The sequence below is a fragment of the Symsagittifera roscoffensis genome, chromosome 1, assembly GCF_963678635.1.
Source record: "Symsagittifera roscoffensis chromosome 1, txSymRosc1.1, whole genome shotgun sequence".
Taxonomy (NCBI): domain Eukaryota; kingdom Metazoa; phylum Xenacoelomorpha; order Acoela; family Convolutidae; genus Symsagittifera; species Symsagittifera roscoffensis.
This window is the reverse complement of record NC_087062.1, coordinates 44,546,930-44,569,464: the sequence shown is the minus strand read 5'-3', so window position 1 is coordinate 44,569,464 and position 22,535 is coordinate 44,546,930. Positions and strand designations below refer to the sequence as shown.

The 22,535-nt window shown below is 37.4% G+C and overlaps 2 protein-coding genes across 2 annotated transcripts in view; both read left to right on the top strand.

Annotated features, from left to right (window-relative positions):
- LOC134844937 (spermatogenesis-defective protein 39 homolog) overlaps nt 1–22,535 on the top strand; it is a 350,820-nt gene that overhangs the window by 44,288 nt on the left and 283,997 nt on the right. The window lies entirely within an intron of this gene.
- On the top strand, nt 989–9,199 carry LOC134844927 (proton-coupled zinc antiporter SLC30A9, mitochondrial-like). The gene is made up of 9 exons (XM_063861756.1): nt 989–1,236; nt 1,620–1,784; nt 3,361–3,573; nt 3,808–3,922; nt 4,990–5,197; nt 5,549–5,707; nt 6,110–6,309; nt 8,317–8,519; nt 8,766–9,199. The coding sequence occupies exons 1-9, from the start codon at nt 1,069–1,071 to the stop codon at nt 8,919–8,921; spliced, it is 1,587 nt and encodes a 528-aa protein (XP_063717826.1). The 5' UTR covers nt 989–1,068; the 3' UTR covers nt 8,922–9,199.

Here is a 22,535-nt window from a genome sequence, read left to right as displayed (position 1 = left end):
GTCCCCCCTCAGGGATTCGACCCCCTGTCTACCCAAAGGATCCCCCTTTGGTACTTTTTAAGAAATCCATTTTTGGCCAACCGACTCTAAAATCTTTCTAAAGGCACCAATAAATACTAATCCGCCTCCCCCTCGAGAAAATCCTAGATCCGCCCATGCAAGGTTACCTTTTGCATCTTCAAGTGAAATCTTGGAAACAGCTCCTCATAATTTATCCGAAAAAGGCCGCTCTGACGTTGTAAAACTATCTTTCGTCCGTAAATTTGATTTTCTGACGCGTTTTATTTGGTTGTTTGATTTTCGATTAATTTTAAAGCTCACTTTCAAATGTGTCTATCAAATGGAAGACAAATAATGCTTTTCAATAACAAAAATGTAAATTGCGCAAAAAATCTAGTTCAACCTTTAGCTTCTTGAGCGGATTCAAATTTAATTTTTGCAGCGGAATTCAAAAAAAACTGGATCCAGATTTCTCAAATTAGGTACTGTTTTATCCGAAAAAACGCTGTAATTAACGTTTCAAAAAATTGAGTAGGTTCACCGTGAAAAAAGTATGTTTTGTATAGAAACCAGTGGCATGCGCAGAAGTTTTTCTAAGGGGGGACTCTTTGGGAAAATTTGGCTACCTAAATTGAGAGGAGGGGGCAATCGCCCCCCCCCCCCCTCCCTCGGCACGCTACTGGTAGAAACAGTAGAAAAAAATTAGAACCACCGCTCAACATTTGTATCAGAATTCGAATAAACTTTATGAAGAAACGAATATCCCCCAGCAAAACCCACGTTGCTTGCTTTCCCAACAAAATCATTGTTAGCGCATTAGTTTTCAATCAGTAGCCTGTTAGTGCAGAGTTTTCATGAATTCTCTGATGTTTCTCAATGTATAAAACTCAAGCTGTGTAACACTTTAGTTCAACGGTTTTTGGAATTAAATACTCGAAGTCGAAGAACAAGGACTAACATGGCTAAATTGAATTGAAAGAATTTTTTTAGATATAAATGTTGTGAGTTATGCATGCTGACTATCTCAGGTTCCAGACGTATGTGTTGTCTGGACATGAAATTTGAGTGATGAATTTTTATTCGCGATTTTGCAGTAATGTGCGCTTGAAACGAAATGCTGCTGGACGAGAAAATTATGTTGCTGTGTTTTCTAATAACTATTTGAGTAATCGACATCAAAAAGCGGCACTGTCTGCAAAACCTAATGAGGCTGGTACGACCCACGTGAAAATAAAGGTGAGTTGTCAATTGGCCAAAGTCTGGAAATCGATGCGATTAAAGTGAAACGATGAGATCTCATTACTATCCTTACAAAATTTCTAATTGCGGTTGTACAACTGATCAATCTCATTTTCATGGTGTAAATATTTTGCCGGCAGAGTTTCTACCATACATTTCACGGATCTTCTTAATCAAATTGCTAAAAAGACTCGATTTCTAACCACCATCATGTTCCAGCGATTCGATCAACGCTTTTAATAAAAAAAAATCTGCATATCAGAAATATGATGGCTCAAAATCACAAAGAACGGTCTATGGACAGGTCATGGATTGTTCGAACTGATGATCTTCAATAACTATGACCTTGTTCAGATTACATAACACTATTTACTATGTAGTTGAAACGGGGAGCTAAGAAGTTTGACTATGACGTGGCGAAGACAGACCGTAACTACATCACCCCCATCAGGGCTATGCGCATTTACCACCTAGACGAGACTCATCTCGAGGAGCTGCCACTCTGTCTGCGCAGAAGTGCAATCTCCTCCGACACTGTTATGAAGGTACTCGTAGTCTTTTGGACTTGTCAATTGAAGACTACAAAGCGCTAATGCGAGATCGTGAGATTCTCAGTTCAGAGCCTCGATGCCGGCAGATGTTAAGCTTTTAAAAAAAAAATTCAGAGCTTCTTTTTGACTTAATTTTTATTTCTTTTTTGGAGCTATTTTTTGACGCTTTCTTTTTTGTTCGCGACCTGCAACTTCGCCTCTGTGTAAAATTTCACTTTTGGTTCATTTTTCTTTTGTTTATGCATTTGGCTTGAAAGGTTTTGGTTTATTTGATATCGGCTTAGTGACCTTATTTTGCGTCATTTGATGAGCGACAAATAGTTTTTATTCGTGGTTTGAGAAGGGAGCTATAAAAAGGGGAGCATTCTTGCTGTTTTTCGTTTTTTTTTTTTCGAATTAGCGTATTTGTATAATGGTTTGTCGGTTAGTTAACCATGGTACGTTTGTTGTGTTTAATTGCACATTTTGTGAAGCTCCGCTTCGCCTTTTTGTTCAATTAATTCAGCAAAAAAGAGGTGTGCAAGCGTATACATACTTGAGTATAAGGTGTGTGTGTGTGTCCACTTGTGTGTGTGTGATACTATTTGGTGTTGTGGTTTTCTATTTTGTATCGACATTTTTCACGCTGAATTTGATGTGTGAAAACGACGCGAAGAAACGTAAATCACTTATAGTTTCATCAATGGACCTGAATTTTAAAAGTAACTTTATACTTGCGATTAGCAAGCGTTATCAAATCGGAGCTTAGACTTTTTTCAGGTTTACAACTAGTTTGAATGAATCACTTTAATCATTCGGGACAGCCCTTAGCATATCTGCTCTAATCAAAAACTGAGATATATCCATCAGTAACAAAACTGTTGAGCCAAAAAAAATGAACTATGAAAAAATTTGAAACTCCCTTATGAGTTTCAACAATTTTTTATGGCTCATTTTTTGGCTCAACAGTATTCTTTTCTTAGTTATTGCTGGATAAGTTTTTCAAGATTTTCAAGTTTGTCTTACTAAGCATCTTCCTTCAAATTGAACCGCATTCGAGACAAACGTAAACTGGGATAGTTTTACAAGAAAAAATGCCAATTACGAAAAATTCTTGATGTTGAAAAGCTCTACCGTGATATGATTTGAAGATTAATGATTTTTTATAACTAAAAATGTGATTGATAAACCATTTTCCTGTTTTTTTTTTGTTCATTGACAGTCTATTGTCTATGTCATTTTCTATAATTTAAAGTTACTTATCTGATTTTTCTTTATCTGAAGTTAAAGTTACTTTATCTGAAGTTAAAGTTGGCTAAGTTTTTGAGAGAAAGGGTTGGATTATTATATGATTAGTGTGTATCGCGCAGCTGTGGCTGAGTTGGTAAGACGCGCGTTCTTTAAAGGTCGTGGGTTTGAATCCCGCTTCGGTCATGGTTGGAGGGGTCCCAGCGTCATCCGCCTCCTAAATGAGGGACCGGCTGCGTTAAAATGGATGACATCTCTCTCTCTCTCTACCATGGAATAAAAGGTCCTTGTTGAAAGGTCGGAGCTCGGCCGGGGGTTAATAAAAAACTAGTGTGTATCTAAGGTGTACAACATCCGTGACGTGGAAAAGAAGGCACTGCAAGTACATGGGTCCTTGGAGACCATTGGGAAGCTGGAGGCGAATAGGGTCTTACAGGAGGACAAGTTGAAGCAGCTTAAGTATATCTACGCACAAGTGCGCAAGAGACTTCCACAGTCCCCAGATGTCCTGTCAGAAGGAGAGAGTACAGGTGCTGATGGTGTTAAAGGAACCCAAGTAAATACCTTGTTGCTATTCAAAGCTGTGGCCTTTTGTCTTAAAATGGGACTTGCATTTCGTGCTCCAACCTAGAAAAGGACGTTATTAACTAAATTTAAAATCATACCGTATAGTTAGAGGTGTCTTTTAATGTTCTTGGGTGCCAGATGATATATATTGGGCAGAGTGTTAGTTGTTCTTATTAACGGAGAAGTCTGAGAATTATGTCAAGTAGATGTGTTTTTCGTGTAGAGTGGTAACCGGGTGGACAGTTCCATAGCCCACAAGAGTCTGTGGGTGGTCAAAGTGGCAGTCATGGTCAACTCCATCAACGCATTCGGAAAGTTCGTGGCATGCGCATACACAGGTATTTTTTACATTCATAGCTTATTATTGGAAGTAGTTCTTTACCCTTGCGATAAGCAAGGGTATTGCAATCGGGTACTAGACTTTTTCCTCCGTTAACAACTTTGTCCACAGAACTAATCTGGACTCAAGATAGCCTGGAGGTAACAATTACGCCTTGGACGGTCAAGGTCGGGGGTTCGAATCTGACTAGGATCTGTTTTTTCTAAACGGTTAGTATGCCAGTTCAAAAATAAATTCGCCTAGTATTTGTCTGCTTATGTTTTGTCGGCTTAGTTGCCAGATCTAAGAATTGTTTTATTTGCTGTAAACCATTTTCACTGTAGTTGCTTAAAATGTTTCAGCATTTTAAAAATCCGGCCGAATCGAAATTCGTATTTAAAACTGGTTATAATTTTACCAAGTCGATTTGTCAAAATGTCTTTTTTTTTCATTTTGTCTTTTATATCGGGTTGTTAAGGTTCGGCTTAATTTATATCGACCTAGTAGCGTCTATTGCGTCGTTCGGGGATCAAAAAAAGTTTGTGTGCCTGCGTGTGCTCTGAGAAGAAAGGGAAGAAATTTTTTTATTAGTTTAGAATTTTTTTTCGGCTTTAAAAGTTTTGCTCAGCTATTTTCGTCTTTGTTACCACAATGTAATTATAAATTCAAATTCAATCAACCATCTGGTGTAGAGGTGACTTAACTGCTTGAGACCCATTTTTCTTGGCAATTTTTTATTGACAAAAACTATTTTTTGATTTTTTTTTCTTCAAAATTTTCTGTTTGATTTTAATAAAATTTGTATCGCAAGTAGTGCGAAGCTCAGCTTTGCCTTTGTGTGAAGTTTGTAGGTCCCAAACACAGAAGCAGCTTCTTTAGCTAAACTTATAATGTAGCTGCAAATAGAATGTACCAAGAAATTTTGAGCAAAATTGCGGCTCTCCAAGCTAAAAGATTGTTTTGTGGTCTTACTTGGACACGTCCGAGCAAAAGAGTATTTCTCAGACAAAGTAGTCGCAAAAACGGAAAAACAATCAATAACACGATTAAATATATTTACCTAATATATATGTTGATTATGATTAGGCTCTAGTGCGATGTTCGCGGAGGCCGTGCACTCGTCAGCAGACACTCTGAACCAGTGCATTCTATTGTACGGAAAGATGCACAGTGTGAAGCGGGCTAACAGTGAGTACCCCTATGGATACAGCAACCTACAGAACGTCACAGCACTCATCAGTGGATGTGGGGTATTCTGCATAGGCTCTGGACTCTCCTTCTACCACGGAATCAGGTAGCATAATCTCTGCTCAAATATCCATTTCGTTCCTTCTTGCTCATAAAAATATTGATGATAGAGCAGACGCCTGGCGTTAACAGTCCGAGGCAAAACTATCAGGCATAAATTTCAATTTCAGGCTGTTTTTGTAGTTTTTTCTTAAAATATCGCAAAGTTTTGCTCGGAAACTACTAAAACTCAACTGATATGTTTTTGGCAAGGGAAGTTGGCTTATAATATAATTGATGCAAATGTCTCGTTTTCCTTAGTTTTTTCTTTTGATATGCACTCAATGTACAGAAATGAGTAATTTAAATATCAGTGACCATTATTTCTGCTTTCATTGATGGTTTTGTCCCTGTTTAGTAGTCTGCTGCACCCTGCGCCCATCAGCAACCTCAGCATTTCCTGCACTGTGCTGGCTTTCGCCCTCTTCACCGAGAGCACCAGTCTTTCAGTCGCCTACCAGCACCTGCGCCAAAGTGCCAAATCAGCCGGACTCTCATTTATATCTTACATCCGCAGGCAAGGAATGGATTGTTTTTTCAAAAGGCCCCCTGATGAAAGAAGTACCAGATAAACTATTTTCCCGGCTTTTTTCTAGTACTTTTCTTTGAATTCTTCTGACATTCGATTTGAGAAAATTTATCTAGAATGACTTAGACGTTGCATGCTGCAATAGAACGTGAACAAGTGAAAAAGTTCTTAACAAATTTTTACAAGCAAAATACCGAATGAACAACTTCATATTCCGAAAATTAGTGTTATCCGAAAGTATATTTTGTCTAACCCATGAAAGTATCCGAGGTTATCGTGATTTTCAAAATGAAATAAGCATAAATCAAAAGTCCGGGTGTTCCAGTGGACCTGGATAATGTATTTCATTAGATCCTTGAAACTGGAATTAAGTGGTGTGATTATGGTTAGGAGCAATGACCCGGCGGTGAATGTGATCTTCTGTGAGGATGTGGCAGCAGTGGTGGGCATCGGGCTGGCAGGATTGTCCACTACCCTCACCCTCGTCACTGGGTCTACCCTCTGGGACGCCATGGGATCCCTTGCAGTCGGATCCCTCCTTGCCTTAGTGTCTGGCTACATCATATCCACTAACGCCAGCATGCTTCTAGGCAATTACCATTCATTCCAATAAAACTAAACCGTCTATTTTTTGTTCACACAAGTGAATCGGAGTGTGATACTACAAGGTCACTTTTTCCAAACTAAGTCGCAATTATTGGTGCTACTTTGGCGGTAGCTCCTTTATTTTCCCAAAAGTGGTGAAAAAAAGGATGCAAAGACCGGTTACTTCCTGTGTACCGCATATTTTGCTAGACTTTTTTTACCTTACCCGACAGTCTTCCCAAATTTCAGTGTGGGGAATTTATGATCCTTTATATGGATTTTTTTAATTTTCTGAACAGTTACAGTGCCAAATCTGAGATTGAGAATTCAATCTAATTAAAACATTTTGGGATTGGGATCTCCCTTGCATAAGCTTCTACGCCCTTGTTATGTAGATACAGAGTTATGGCCGCAGACAATGACCAAATTTTGACCTTTGCTTGTGACTTTTTTCCGTTTTTTCGAAAGCTACCCTGCCATAAATCTGAGATCAAGATTTCAATCTCAAGAACAAAAGTGCATTTTTTGAAGTTTTGTTTGTTTTTGGAAACTTTGGTTTACTCGAAAACTACGGTGCCAAATCGGAGATTAGGAATTCAAATGGAAACTAAGTTGATGGGTTATCTCCAGCATAATCGTGTTCTCCCAATTTTTGTAAGTTAGCTATTGACTTAGGAAATGTCCAATATTTGACATTTTGATCAATTTCTTAGAATTTTTTAAAGAAATTCATGGTCAATTGAAATAGCCAATTTTTGATGTTTTTTGGAAACATTTTTTAATTTTTATTGAAAATTACTCAGCCAAATGTAAGATCGCGTGTTCAATCGATGTATTATGTGCTAGAAATTTTCTTTGCATTGTGGCTTGCCCTAATTTTAAAGCAATATTAGACTTAACAAAGTAGAGTTTTTGGAATTTATTTTGATGTTTCGGAAAACTAGTGCAAAATTTGCCGATTTTGGCGAGGAATCCGCTATGGACTATGGGATTACTTGATCTATAGGCCCATTTTTTGGACTTTGTTCAATTTCTCAAAAACGACCGTGCCAATTCTGAAATTAGGAAATAAGTCGATTTGAGATGTTCTATTGATCTCCCCTGAAAAGCGCTTTCTCCGTACTTTTGATGGGGGAATTAGATATGGAATTTCTGATACATTTTGAAAAGTTACGCATTACCTTTCGCATCTGCACATTTTCTTGAAGTTTGTCAAAAGGTTACCTCCAGCTTTAGCTGGATCCCTATTTTTTTCAAGCTGTCATGGCACTGTTGTGAAGGCTTGAGACTCCTAATCCAGAGATCGGATGTTTAATTTTGGCACATTGAATTAGTTTTCAATTATATTTGGGGATATTTGGGGAATAGCCTTGGCAATGTAATAGAAACTGTAGCCGCTTTATTGCTAGCTAGGTTTGGTAAATTTTCAAGCTATCGTGGCGCAGTTGCGAAAAGGTGAGACTGCTATTTTGTGGGTTAGAGGTGCGATTCCGGCCCATGGCAAAAGTTTCTCAAGGCTTTTCTTTTTTCGTTATTTCACTTCTGGCTTTTAGGGCAGTAATGACAAGGACATAAAATTTGAATTTGAAATTTTTTGCCATCCAGTTTAATTTTGTCGTTTGCTCTGAATTGTCTTACGTAACGTCATGTCATATTAATTGCCTTTTTGTTTTTGCGCTTTGAATTAGTAAGAAAAAATTTGAATGGTTCGATTGATAGTGTTGATTGAAAAGAAACTTACTGAGTCAATCGGGTATACATTTAATGTGTGCTGCTGTCCAATTTATCGTTCAAAACTTTTCCCTTTCAAACTTTTGAACAAACATATAAGTTAAAAAAAACGTTTGATAAAACTTACACATTGCTTGATACTGAATTAAGTTAGAAAAAATTGTTGAAATGAACTATTATCTACTAAAGGTATTAGACTTAACTAAAATATCTATCAATGGTGAAAAGAGCAGCTTGTTTACGATTGAGTGAATATCTGAAAATGACACTGATGTGTTTAGGACAGTCAGTGCCGGCTGAACAGATGCAGCAGATGAGGGCCATTCTGGAGCGAGACAGGATTGTGAGGGGACTGCATGACGTCAAGGCCACAGACATGGGCAATGGGTGCATCCGTTTCAAGGCAGAGGCCGACTTCGACGGCCGGGAACTCACACAGGCTTACCTCACCAACAAAGTCGACCTCGAATCACTACTGCAAGAGGCGAGTTGAATATCTGAACTGGAATCTTTTTAGGTGCCACACTACCTCTACATGGATGACTTTCTTTAGTTTAAAGAGCGAAGAATCCCAGTTTTCAGCTTCAAAAATAATGACTTCATTTTTCAGGCCAGAGATCTCTAAAGCGAACTGCAGTGTTCTTGCAGTTATGCTAGAATTCAATGCGTGCTATTTAAACTGCCTTGTTTGACTCCAGACATCATGTTAATAAATATGTTTTGCGTGCAGGTGCGTCAAATAGAGGATGTGCGTGGGCTGGAGCAGCTGCTGCTGAGTCACGGGGAAGGAGTAGTTGACCAGTTGGGGGAGGAGGTGGATAGACTGGAGCAGAAACTCAGGGAAAAACACCCCAATGTCAGACACGTGGACCTAGAGGCACTATGACACTAGTTGTTGTCGAAGAAACCCGATGAGAATTGACATTTCTTCGCTAGACGAGAAAAAAAGCGACATCTGATGCAAAATTAATGGAATTGTTTCTTAGGAAACCCAGAATGAAAGATAAATACAGACACTAGATCCAGTTAATTAAAAACTTAAGCGTCTGCGGGAAAAGAAACGGAATTTCATCAGAAAAAAATTATATTACTGTTTTGAAAACTTATTTATTTTTTTCATTGAATAAATTGATTATTGGTCATCAAAAACGACTTGAATTATAATTTTTTATCCAAGTATCTTTTCATGTGATATAAATAGCACGTTTCTTGCATAACGAACTGCCTACTTTTGAGTGGTCATTGAGTGCATTGTATAAGATGCTCTCAAAATTAGTGTCGAATAAATTAGCGTGAATAGTCAAGAGTGTTCTGAAATCTCGGCTATTCTATAGAAATGATTTCGTCGGAGAATTTGATAGGACTTCTTCAGAGATAGTCATTTCGATTTAACTTCAGTCGTCTGATGGCTAGACATAACCTGTCACTTTCTTATTAACAATTGTTCTTCGTCTTTTCTAAAACAAACCAAATTTGAACTGCAGTCTTTCTTTCGTTGACGCTACCAAAACTCAATTTTGAAAACGCATGAAAAAGAAAAACATTAGCGTTAGTGTTTGCAACTGATTGAAGTCGTCTGAAAACTAACGTATCAAACCTCATCTCTTCAATAGCTTCCGTCAATTATTTTATGTCAGTATATTCAAGCCATCAAAAACAACCTCTATCAAAAAACTAAATTTTTGTTGCTTTCTATCGAAAAGATATGAGTTCTGCTTGTCGATTGAACCCTTCCGATAAACCTTCGGGTCTTTTTTCAAGCAGGAAATTTCTTGCCAATTGCTTCAAGTCATTTACTTCCAGCTCGATCAGAATTAGGAAGATAATTTAGATTTTGTTTGGCAATTCGCTTCGAGAAATGAAATTCAAGTTGACCAGAATTGAATGTTTGGCAAATTTTTTAAGCGTACTTTTTGCGATTGGGTTCAAGCTCTACAGTGAAGCTTGAGCAATTTTTCTTTAGTAGTTTCAATAGAAATCTAAACCATTGATTTTAAACTCAATTTTGCTTTAACCGATAATTTCAACCGAAGCATAAATTTCAGACCAGATTTTCTCGACATCGAGACAAATTTTTGAATTATTTTTACACTCGGGAGCTATCGAGCGTACTGTTTCTAACGCAATGCTTTCTATTGGCAATTTTGCTGCATAACACTGGTAGTTAAGTAGAACATGTTGTATCTGTTTTATTGATGGCGAGTGTTTGCAGATATACCAGCGGTCATGGCGCAGATGCTGGGACATCAGTTTCCTAGTCTCCAGGTCGCGGGTTCATTTTTGTTTCATCAAAAAAATTTTTTTTGCAACTAACTAGCATGTTTTATTGGTGGCAAGGTAGATTTACAAGTGACCATAGCTCAAACATGAGACTTTTATCTCCCGAGCCGGGTTCGATATAAAAAAAATTCCAAGGCTTTTTTTACCGCTTTATTTCCTTCTGCCACTTTTAACCGTTGTAGAGCTACTTTTACTTTTTGCTGTGTTCTAGATTTTTTAAAATGCGTTTTTCAAATTTTTTGTGAGAAATAAATTAAGAATTATTTGCGGAACATACAAAAACATTTTGAAGGAACTTTAGTCAGAAAAAAAATAGTACGTATCTTTTCAGTGATTCAGAACATGCAATCCAGAGAGATATTTTTTGAACCGAGCATGTAAAGACCCAACATGAAGTCAAAAAATTTAGGATCGTACGTGTTTGTCATTACAAAACTATTTACCTCTGTACAAAACGTCGGGATTGAAATAAACAATTTTAAAAAATTTTGCTGATGTTTTTTTGGTGGCGGGAAAAAATAGCGGCCTGAAAGGTTGGATCATTTTGTCGTATGAATTTCTTAGCACGTTCTCCTTTGAAATGACTGAAATTATTCAACCAAGTATGATGTATAGATTATTGCTAAATTGTATTAATCTGGTATGAGCATTACTTAATGTAGTGAAGCACTAAAAGTTGGTCATTCGGTGTTCTTAGCGAGTGATTGAAAGAAAACAAAATCTTGTTTCGGTTTCCTGAGTGTGATTCATGTTTTAATAGAACTGGTGCTCCATTCACGGTTACAAAACTGGAAATATCATGATAAATCACTGTTCATTTCAAATTTAAAGTTATTTTAGATAGGGATTTTGTTTTTAAATGGCTGCCAATCAAGATATAATCCTGAAATCGAAAGAGCTTAAAAATGATAACGCTTGTGATTACTAGCTGTAGAAAGGGCGCCATTTTTGCCTCAGTTTGTACAGGGTGACTTCTTCTGCTCTACTTCTGCATTCTGTCGACATGGGCTGCCCTCCGGTTGCTCTGCGGTGGAAGTGATGTACCGGGATTGCGTATAGGTAGTCTTCAAGGCGGTGGTCATCCCTGTCAATGTTTAGGGCCTTTCTCGGGCCTCTGCCTTCTTCGATCCGAAACTAGACGTCCTTCAGACAGATACAACTGCTGTCATAGATTTTTTGGGGAGCATTGGGTTTCTTTTGGGTTTACCCCCGTCAGCACAGAAGACAGCCTACAACGAACAACAACCTTACAGAGCATAGTTTTTCCAAGTGAACAACTTATTTAACCAGTTCACCGAAATTTTTCTTAAATCTCCACTTTCGACCCCGAGCAGACATATTTGGAACATACATGCATTTTAACTTCCCTTCCCATCCGAAAATCGCGTTGTATGTTGGTTGTAAAATTACCTACTTCCATTTGCCATAATTTTTATTTGTTCTTTTGTTTCTTACCTATTCGACTGAACGAAATTATGACCAGCATCGTATTTGACGAGTAGTCTCATGTTGCGTCGTTTGATGAGCAAAATTTTTTCATATGCTTGTTTTTTGAGGTGGACAAAATTTTTTTATCGATTTATTGGGCGTCCGCTCAGGTTCTATCGGCTGCATCAGCGCGTTATACGTACTCAAAATGTACAGGAAATTTTTGATAGATACTTTTTTGACATTTTATTGACATTTTTTTCGAATTAGCTATTAGCTGCTTCTCTCGTTTTTTGTCGACTTTTTTATAGCACGCTATTTGAAGCGCAAGTAGCGAGAGGTTCTGTTTTGACTCTACATTTGAGCTTGGAAGTTTGATGTGTTTCGATTTGATTTAAATCCACTTTTGATTGGAAGTACGATATGATGTGATATTTTCTTTACTATAAACCAATCTCGAGCTAAAATTTGTTCGCTCAAACTTGACTTTTCGCGGTTTGACTTTTAGCTTTTTTTAAATTCAGGTGATTTCCTTTGTTAAAGGGAGAGCAAATTCATCCATCGACCATGAAAAGTGTTAAAATCACAAAGATCGTGATGATCTTCTTATTTAGAAAGTTGATTTCTTTTTCAGATTTGCCAGCAGAATAAAAACTTCCCCTTTTGATCCAGTTTTCTCAAATTGATTTAATTTGACCTAGAAAGTGTTCAAAACTTTTTTATAATTCAAAGGGTTTCAGCGCAATTGGTTTTTGGCTCGATAATTGAATTTTTTTCAAAAAATAAAAAGATTTTTCAAAAAATAAGTAAGTTTTTTCTGTTTCCTTGCGTTCATTGACTCTTGATTGTTGACTCATTTGTCTGTTGACTCGTTTCTCTCGAGAGACTGAATTTGAAGATAAAGTCTTAAGTGTTCTGGAAAACTTATTGTGCTGCAATACAAATTATCTCTCTAGATTTTGGGCTTTCAAAATTCTTTTGAACTACACTTGCTTATAGTGTGCTGGACAAATATTTTAATACTTTTTTGTACAAGTTCTTATTAAAATTAAGTGTTTATTCGATCTTTCCAAGTAGTGTAGAAATCTACGGCCGTGGTCGGTTTATCTAACATTTTAAATTAGTACAGGTAGCGGACAATTGAGTATGGTTTTATTTGGAAGCCCTTTTAATTATTCGCATCCCAAAAAAAATATAGAAAAATATTATTTTGCAAAAAAAATTTCCTTTCGTATCCCAAAAAAATATAGAAAAATTTTATTTTGCAAAAAAATTTTCCTTTGAATTTTTTTCCACTCCCTTATGGCTAGTCAAAAACGTGTAAAAATTTTTAAAATCCCTTTGAAAATTATTGAGAATTTTTTCGGCCTAGGTTTTTGCTCTAGCTTCTTTAGCGCTAACTAATAGACTTCGCTTTCGTCTTATTTAACATCGGCTTAGATGCCGGCCGACGTAGATGCAGATGAGCGAAAAATTTAATTTCTTTTAATTCGGTTTGAATAATGTAACTTAGAAATTAAACTATTCTCATATCGTTGTCAAAGTAATAACTGGAATTTTTTTGGATCAATTTTGGTCGGTTCAATTTGAAAACAATTTTTTCACCCTCTATTCAAAAGAATACTGCTTCTGATTAATCTCAGGTGTCCCACATCTAAACAGACTGATTGAATTTTTATTAAAAAAAAGGTTTGTTTCAGGTTTTTGTAAATTGTTATTCTTAACTGATGTGTTAAAAAAAATCATCTGTCGGTTAAGCAATCATTATCATTACGTTGGTTTTGTACTTTAAGAGGGAATTTCCAATTTTTTTTAATTGACTTTGGATCCAATTCATTCCAGTGTTTGCATTTGCAACAGCTAAGATCGGGAGGGTGAAAATTTTTTCTTATATCTTCGTAACCAATTTTTGTTTTACTCTTTTGTTCCTATAGGCTAATTTTAGCTCACTTTTGGCTTTGTGGTCAAAATGTTGTTGAAAAATTTGAAAACGTTTTTGCTGTTTTTATAATTGATTTCTGGTTTCTCTTTTTTAAACATATCAGCATGGCTTTGAATTTTGCCCAGAAGCGCGGTGATTGAAAATAATTCACAACCGAGCACCTTGTTTTTGTGATAACGGTACTTGAAAAGGACAAAAATCTCCTTTTCCTTTTTGCTTTTTGAATCATTATTCAAAGTCACAAATTGCGTTGGTGTTTTGAGTTTCCTTGGTTGGTATAAAAGTCTGTTATCAAATTTTTCATGCTGATTTTCATTCGTGTCGTTTTTTAGGTACTAGTTTTATTTTGTTGGCTTCACCACCTGTCGGAACGCATGATCTCATTCGTAACCAATGGTTTTTGTTTCCCGGAATTGCTTTCGTTATGCAAGCTGTGATTATGAAATTTTAATCTATCGCAAGTGCTGCGAAGCTCTGCTTCGCTTGTGTGTAATAAACTGCAGGAGAAATTGATCTGCAGAATTTTCTGTTTCCTTTGTAAAGTGATGTAAATATTATCCCTTTAGGTGAATTTGCTAACAACCTATCGATGAATTGAATGCGATTTTACAAATAATTTCGAATATATAGATTTACGGGTGTTCTAATAGAAAACTGAACTGACTTATGTGATAAGTCCGCTTTTTTGCAAAAACTGTAACACGGCGTTTTTTTGTGATGGACGAATGTGCGATCATTTAGTTGCATTGAGGCCGACTGTACGCATTGAGCAAACTACAAGAACCTTTTGTGTAAAAAGTTATTGATACCTTGATACATAGCCACAGGCTATCAAAAACCAATTGCTGCTCCGGCTAATAATATCGAATCGAATATTCTTGTGACTTCTCAATTTGAACGCCACACCGCCAAGTAATTCAGTGTTACTTATTTGCACATCTGATGCTTTTTTTAGTTTTTGTTTTCGTTTTGTTATGACTGGAGCATGAATGCAGTCTACGCAATGGTGTAATCTATACGTTTTCGATTCTATAGAATACCTTCGAGAATTTTTGACAGAATTTGGAATTTTGAATTGGTTTTGAACAACATTATGACGTCCAACAATTACCACGATGAAAACAATGTAAAGAGTGAAAACATTTAATAAATTTTAGTGATTGTGTTTATATGGAAGTGCTATTTGGTGCTCTTACTTTAATGTATAAAAGTGTTCATAGTCAATGAACAAAATCAATTTAGCTAAAATTGTGAATTTTGTTGGCTGGATTGAAAGTTTGAAATTTGTGTAGAATTAACAACAATGAAGTACAAGCGATCAATTTTGATCATTTTTGAAACATAATTGAACTCAGGAATGCAGAAAAGAATTTGAATAAAACTAAACAACAAAGATAAATATTAACAAAAGTGATGAATTGCTAGACTTGTGACGTTTTGCACTGCATGAAAATTAATACGATGGCTCTTCAAAGTTTATTACTCACTTTGAGACGGCATTCTTTCATAGCATTCCTGACATTCAGCCGACCTACCAGTCGATAGATCGATCAATTGATGCAAACAATCTACGTTTTCTTCTGCATTACAGCTAAGCATATTGTTGTAACTACACCAGTTTTCAACGCTTTTTCAACCGAAGTCACAACAAATCCCCATTAATCATCGATAAAAAATCTGTCTGTTAAATAAACAGTCCAGAATACTCCAACTGATTATCATACCAATAATCACCAAACACCTTTCGTCTGAAAGTTTTGATCGTTCGGAGTTAATATTGTTTACATCTGCGAAAGTATTTTGACTTTGGCACAAATTACTTGAACTTGTCTGCATTTTTTTTACTTGAAAAATGGGAAACTCTGTCTCTGAACATGTTGGGTTCGACTCAGCTTACGCCAAGCAGTCTAAACAGACAGCTGGTAAATGCGAAGTGTCAACAGATCCAGAAGAGTCGACCAGTCAGAAGCCAGTGGTGGCGGAAGAGAACCCGAAACCAGCAGTAAATTTGTTCAGACACGGATCCAGCAGGTCCACTCTCCTGAGGATGCCCAGTTTCGGATCCAGGAAGAAACGGTTGTCGGGTGCGGACCAGAGACAAAATGCGGGTGCTCTAGCTACATGCGACGAAGACCAGGAGTAGTTCAAAACTAATGCATTAAAGAATCAGCAATTACACATGTGGTCAGGGTTAAATGATGTCCTGGTCTTTACTTGTTTCAGTAATCTACGTTTCTTACAGCTCACGACATATCAAAAACTCAATACCTCATACCCACGATGTGCGGGGATGGAACGATTTTTTCAATTTATTATTCTTTATATCTGGCAGTCGAAAAAACCTATTTTGAAAACTGATGTATGAAAAAAATTACTTAGCTGTCGAATTTCGTTAGTATATTTAGTTGATTGCCCATGCGACGGATCTTGTCACCCTAGACCCGCATGTGTATGCTGAATGAATAAGATTCTTTTGAAATTTCAAATGATGTTAATTTGTATTGACTTTTAAGTTCCAGGTTCAGTTAAGTCTAAGCGAAGCAATGAATGATGATATTCTTTTTGTGCTGGTTACAAATATTTAAGTGTCAGATTTATTTATTTCAATTTCAATTATCAATTTGGCTTTCAGTTAGTTTTTTAATTCAGTTTTCGCGGCCAACATGTTTTCTTAACACAGGTTAGCGAACAAGCAGGCATCTCCAGCAAGTCTGGCCACTCACGAAGTGGTAATCAACTATGGACTTGGAAAGATTTATGGCATCCAATTTAAGGATATCGATTTAAGGCATTCAGAGAAACCAAATTGGGGACATATTGTTGTATCATTTATTCAAACTCTTTGAGACCTGATCCTTGACTTGATTCCTAAGGGAGGAGTTTCAAAAAAACTCAGCGTAGAGAAAAATGTTCAGAAACTTCTGCTGCTAAAAACCAATTGCTAATAAAAGAATTTACTCACAAAATAGGATCGTAAGAAATTACATACAAATGCGTATTTTCATATGCAATTCTTTTGAGCTATGTTATGGGATCTAGTTTCTTCTCCCTACCGTATATCTGCTATAAATGAAGACATAAATTTTACTACTCTTGCGTTAAGCAAATGTATTGCAATCGAATGTTAGACGTTTTTTCCCGTAAATAACTTTGTAAACGGAATGGTCGAAATTAAAAATGGTAATTTTACGTTCAGTTCATATTAAAATTTGTTTTTTCTTGCGCCACCGGCACACTTGGCCTGGAGGTAGGTCCCGGTTTCGAATCTGACAGGACCTGTTTTTTTTGCAAACGGAAAATGTTTCGTTTCAAAAAAAATTGTCGGCGTATTATTTGTCTGCTCGTGTTTTGTTGGCTTTGTTTCAGCATCTTATTAGTGTTTTTTCCTTAAAGAAATTTACATCGGCCTATGTTATATCAGCTTATATGCCTCACTTTATTTCATTTGACGAGCAAATAAAGTTTTGTGTGGTTTGAGGGCGAGGGGGACTTTTTATAAGTCCTAGTCTTGTTGATTTTTTTCGGCTTTAAGGGTTGCTGCTAAGGTGTTTTCGGCTTTCTTACCGCTTGCTAAAGTTTTTCTGCTGCTAGTTTTACATTATATTGTCTTGGCGTGTTTTTTTTCTAAGTTAGCTTTGTTTATTTTTTGAGATTTGGTTTTTTCGACATGATCGATTCGTTTTTCGGAATTCGCGGCTTTCTTGTTTTGCATCGCAACTGGTGCAGAGCGCAGCTTCACCTCTGTGCCAAAGTTAATCGGACTGTTCGCGTTACTTGAAAAGTTACCGATAATTTTTCGGGCAGACCTTTTTGCTTGTTTTTAGGTATCTGCTTTTTGTTTTCATGCAGCTTCTAAAACAAGGCAAAATTGTGATTTTACAAATCTAACTCTACCAAATCTGATGTATACCAGCTGAGAAGCATCAACTCAGTCACTGAAAAAAATTCTAGTACTCTGTTGTACTATTCCTGCAAATCGGCTGGTCAATCTAGGATATATTTAAATGCGTCTGCCAGTTTCCTTATGCTTAAGCTATACGCTATACCATATGGTACAAACTTAAGTTTCCAGAAACGATCTTAGTTTTCACCATCAAGTTTTATCGTATTTTGCAATGCTTAAGGAACTTTCGTTGTTCCAGTTCGTGAATGCAAGGCAGGGCAGCACAGGGCGAGGATGGTGGGGCAGCTCAATGCAGGTAAGGTGCCAGGGTGGGCGAGGTAGTGCAGCGCTAGACAAGGCAGAGAATGGCAACGCGAGGCAAGGCTAGGAGAGGTAATGCATGGTAGGGCAGCGCAAGGCATAGCCGGGCGTTGAAAGCCAAATCTGAGAAGAGCGAAGAAGGGAAAGGCATGGTAGGGTAGTGCGAAACAGAGTAGGGAAGTCCAAGGCAGCGCAGAGCAGGCAGGGCGAGAAGGGGCAATGCAGAATAGGACAGTGCAAGACAGGGTAGAAAAAATCAAGGCAAAAAGGGTCAGGGCAGGGTAACACAAAGCCAGGCTGTTCGAATAGGGGCAAGGCAGCGAAGGGCAGCTCAAGATATAACAGGGCGATGGGGGGCAGGGTAGGAAAATAAAGGCAAAGCAGGGCAGGGCAGGGCAAAGCAGAGAAGAGCGAGGAAGGGCAATACATGGTACCTTTGTGCAAAGCAGCATAGGGAAGTGCAAAGCAGGGTGAGGAGGGGCAATCCAGAGTAGGGCAGTGCGAGTCAGGGTAGGAAAAAGTAAAGCAGAAGGGTCAAGGCATGGTAGCGCGAGACAAGGAAAGGCGAGGAGCGGCAAGGCAGAGCAGGGCAGGGGAGCGCCAGGTCGGGGAGGGAAAGATAAAATAGGGCAGCGCAAGTCTGGGCGAATAGGGGCAAGGCAAAACAAAGCGGAGTGGGGCAGGGCAGGGCAAGGAGGGACATGGCAAGTCCGCTCAGAGCAACGATGAGCAAGGCAATGCAGAGCGAGGAGGAACAAGGCACGGCAGGGCAAGGCAAGAGGTCGCAAGGCAGAGCATCGCAAGACAAAGCAGGGCTTAGCCTGACAGAGCAGCCTGATGCAAAAAGCACCAAGGCACCGCAGCGTACTGAAAGGCAAGGCGAAAAAGGAGCAGGGCGGCGCAACACAAAGTAGGACAAAACGGCAAAGGGCAGCTCACGGATAGTGAATGCCAAGCAGGACAGCATAAGGCAAGGCAGCTCCAGGCAGAGTATGCCGAGACAGGGAAAGTTAATCCATTCAACCAATTATTCGTACGTCTGGTCATCTTTGCGATCAGCCATGTAACTTTCCAGCCAGTCATCTTGCGATCTAGCCTTTCATTTTTCTAAGCAAGTATTTATGCATCTAACCATCCAATCAGCTCTTTAATCATCCAGTCAGCAATTAGTTCACCGAATCAACCATCCATCTATTTAACTATTCAGAACACCAAATATTCATTCATCCAGCTATCTGTTCATCCTTTCATATAACAATCCATTCATCGAACCACCCAACAAGTCATTCAGCCATCTTTACATCAAAAGTTTACCGTTCAGCCATCCATCCATCCAGCAATGTTCTCAGCCATCCATATATACATCAGTTCGACTAGCTATCTCTGAAACTACCCATTCAAACATCAAACTATTCAGCAATCTTTCCATCCATTCATCAATCCAGTCATCTAGTCTTCCATTAATCCATCCGTCCATTTACTCAGCCATTCATCCTTGCAACCAGCCATTCAACCAGCCAACCATCCATTTATTCAACCAGCATTCCAATCAGCCATCTATTTATCTATCCTTTCATCCAACGAATGAAAGGATTAAATGAAGCCATCCATCATGCAGCCATCGAACCCCCCATCCACCCATCAAACAATTCAACCGCATATACCCAACCATCCAGCCAGCGTGTTATTTAACCTTCCAGAATCGCAATCAACTAGCCATCCATCCAACCAATTATTCATTTCATCTCTCCAATTAGCCAATCATTCGCTCAGCCAGCCATCCAACCAGTCATTCTTCCTTTTATATCCGAGTCAAGTCGTCCGTTTATGTATTAAGCCATCACCCTCAATCTATTCATCTATCCATCATTGTCCATCCATCTATCTGGCCAGCCCTCCGTCCATCTATCCAAGCCTTCATCGAACAGGACCTGCCGTCCATCCGTCACTCCAGTCATTCATTGGTTCTTTCATCTACCTTCCATCTAATCGATGCATCAATTCTTTCTATGTTCTATCCAGCGATCTATTCATTCATCGGCTCATCCATCCATGGATCCATCCATCTATCATTTCTTGTTTTTTTTCAGCCGTCCACTCAGATATCCATCAGTCCTTCCACACAGCCATTCATTGAGCCAAACATTCATCTGTAAACATTTCAGCCATCCGTACATTTATTCAGCTATTCGTCCGTCCATCATCGATCAGTTCATCCAGTTATCAATCCAACTAGCAAGCCTTCCATGTAGCCATCTGAGAAGGGTCATGGTTTTTTCCCATTCAGGATATAAGTCATCTATCAGGCGCTGCTTATACTGCATTGGGCTGCTAGTAATCATCAAACAAAATTGTCTTATTGCTAAAGAAATCCTTAAACTCCGAACAAAAGTGCTTGAATCAGGGTGACGCTCTGAATGTTCTGAATGCCTTCCTTTGATCAATGTACTGTTTTTATCAACAAAAAGAAAAAAAAATGTTTTTTTTTAATTCAAAAATACCCTCCACACGTTACTTAAATTCAGAGTGGCATATTTAGCTTAAACGTAATTATTAGAGGAACTAGCTAGCCTTTATTCAGTTGAGAAGAATTTTTTCAGCTGGAATAAATACACGCTCTATTTGCACGAAATCCTTCTCGCATTCTTTAACCAAAATTGACAAGTTTTTGCAATTAATGTACCATTTTTTTTAGGAGAAATTTAGAAAAAAAATGATTTTTTTATCCGCCATACGCTATTTAATTTTTCAGCCGGAATGAGTGGACGCTCTAATATTACGAAGTCTTTCGCGCAGTTTTTATCCCAAATTGAAAAGTTTCAAGTATGAATAACTTTGCGAAAATTAATCGCAGAAAAATTAATTACTTACGCTTGCGATTAGCAAGCGTTTTTAAGTAGGAAAATATATATATTTTTTTTTTGGGTTTTTCTTGTATGAGTGAATCACTTGGTTTTTTAGTGCATAATGATTTTATGTTTCCAGGCACATTTAGTCTGGTACACTTAGAGCGTCCCTGGCTCACTTAGTCTGGAGGTAACGATTACACCTGGGACGGGAAAAGTCCTGGATTTGAATCTGATCACGACCAGTTTTTTTTTCAAACGGAAAAAATTGAGTTTCAAAAATATTGTCGGCCTATTATTTGTCTGCTTAGTTGCCACATTGTAGAATTTTTTTTGCTGTATTCAGTTTCCAATTCAGTTGTTTTTTATGTTTTCATTTACTCCTGCTAACTTGAATTTTTCGGCTTATTTTTTATCGGCTTACAACACTAACCCCTGCGACAAGCAACATTCCTTAGGTTACTGGATTTGTTCCCCGTACACAAATTTGTAAACATGAAATTGCACGTAAAATTTACTCGTGTTTCAACTTGCTTGGCCATTGAGTTCAAAATCAATCAGCTATCAGGCCAGCGCATCTGTTGTAGAGGTAACGATACAAAAAAAGCTTGTGGACAGCATCCGGTCGGGACCTGTTTTTTTTTGCAAACTAGAAACTTTCAGCTTTTACGGACTATTGTTGGTTTTTTCCCACTTCTTTTCGAAGGTTCAGTTTTTTTTCTAAAAACTTTCGTATGCCTTTTTTAAATTGGCATTTAAGTTGTAAAAATTTTTCGAAATTTGAATTTCGTTTTGATCGTTGTTTTAAATTTTTTTTAATTAAAAAAAGATGTTTTGAACGTTTTTCAATTTTTGTTTCATCGGTTAATGTGCAGCAGAGAATTTTTACGCATGTAACTTTCATGAATAGAGATTTAACTTTTTGAAAAAAATGGTTCATGAAAATTTTTTGGCTATACGTGTGTCTTTCCAAAAATTGTCAGCTTCGTCACCGCTTCATAAGCTTAGTTTTGATGCAAATTAACTTCCAATTGTCTTGTTTGACATGCTTTCTTATGTAAACTTGACTCCATGCAATTTGCAACCAAGTTATTAAAATAATAGATCTAACTTTAGCCGTCTAGTGGCTTTTCTTGATTCATTTTAGCGACTTTCATCTCAATTTCACACGTTGCTTTGCTTCGACAAAACTGAAAAATCTGGAATTTCAAAAAAATCAGATTTTGAATGATTTATAAAAAAAATCAGTTTAAAGTAAAAAATAATTTTAACATTTTTTAAAAGTAATACACTTAACCAATTTTCTCATCAAACCAGCACTTTGAAATCATATTTTTTTCACAGCTCAAATATGTCGGAAAAATATATATTTTTTTGAGTTATGGCCAAATCAAATTCATTTACGCTCTTCAAAAAAAATATGCTCTCCAATAATGAATTCTACAAAACTTAAATAACAAATTACATTCCTCAATAGAAAAAACCTGCGCTCTGCATTAAGGAAAGTCCAAATAAAGGTAATTTTTCTTAGTTTTAGACTTTTAGAGAAAGACCAAATAGTGGAGTTTACTTTGTTTCGAAAGTGGAATTTTTTGAATTCCCAGCGAAAAAAAAACGATTGCCCCGTTTTTTCTATTTGGCATGTTTTATGGAACAAGTATATAGAATTCAGGAAGTTCACAGAGCTTAAACGTGATACAATTGCCCTCCGAAATTCAACTGATGAAAAATGCTTGAAAAGATTTTTTTTCAATATTTTTTTTAGCTCAGTATTCTTTATGATTGTCTAAATATTTTTTT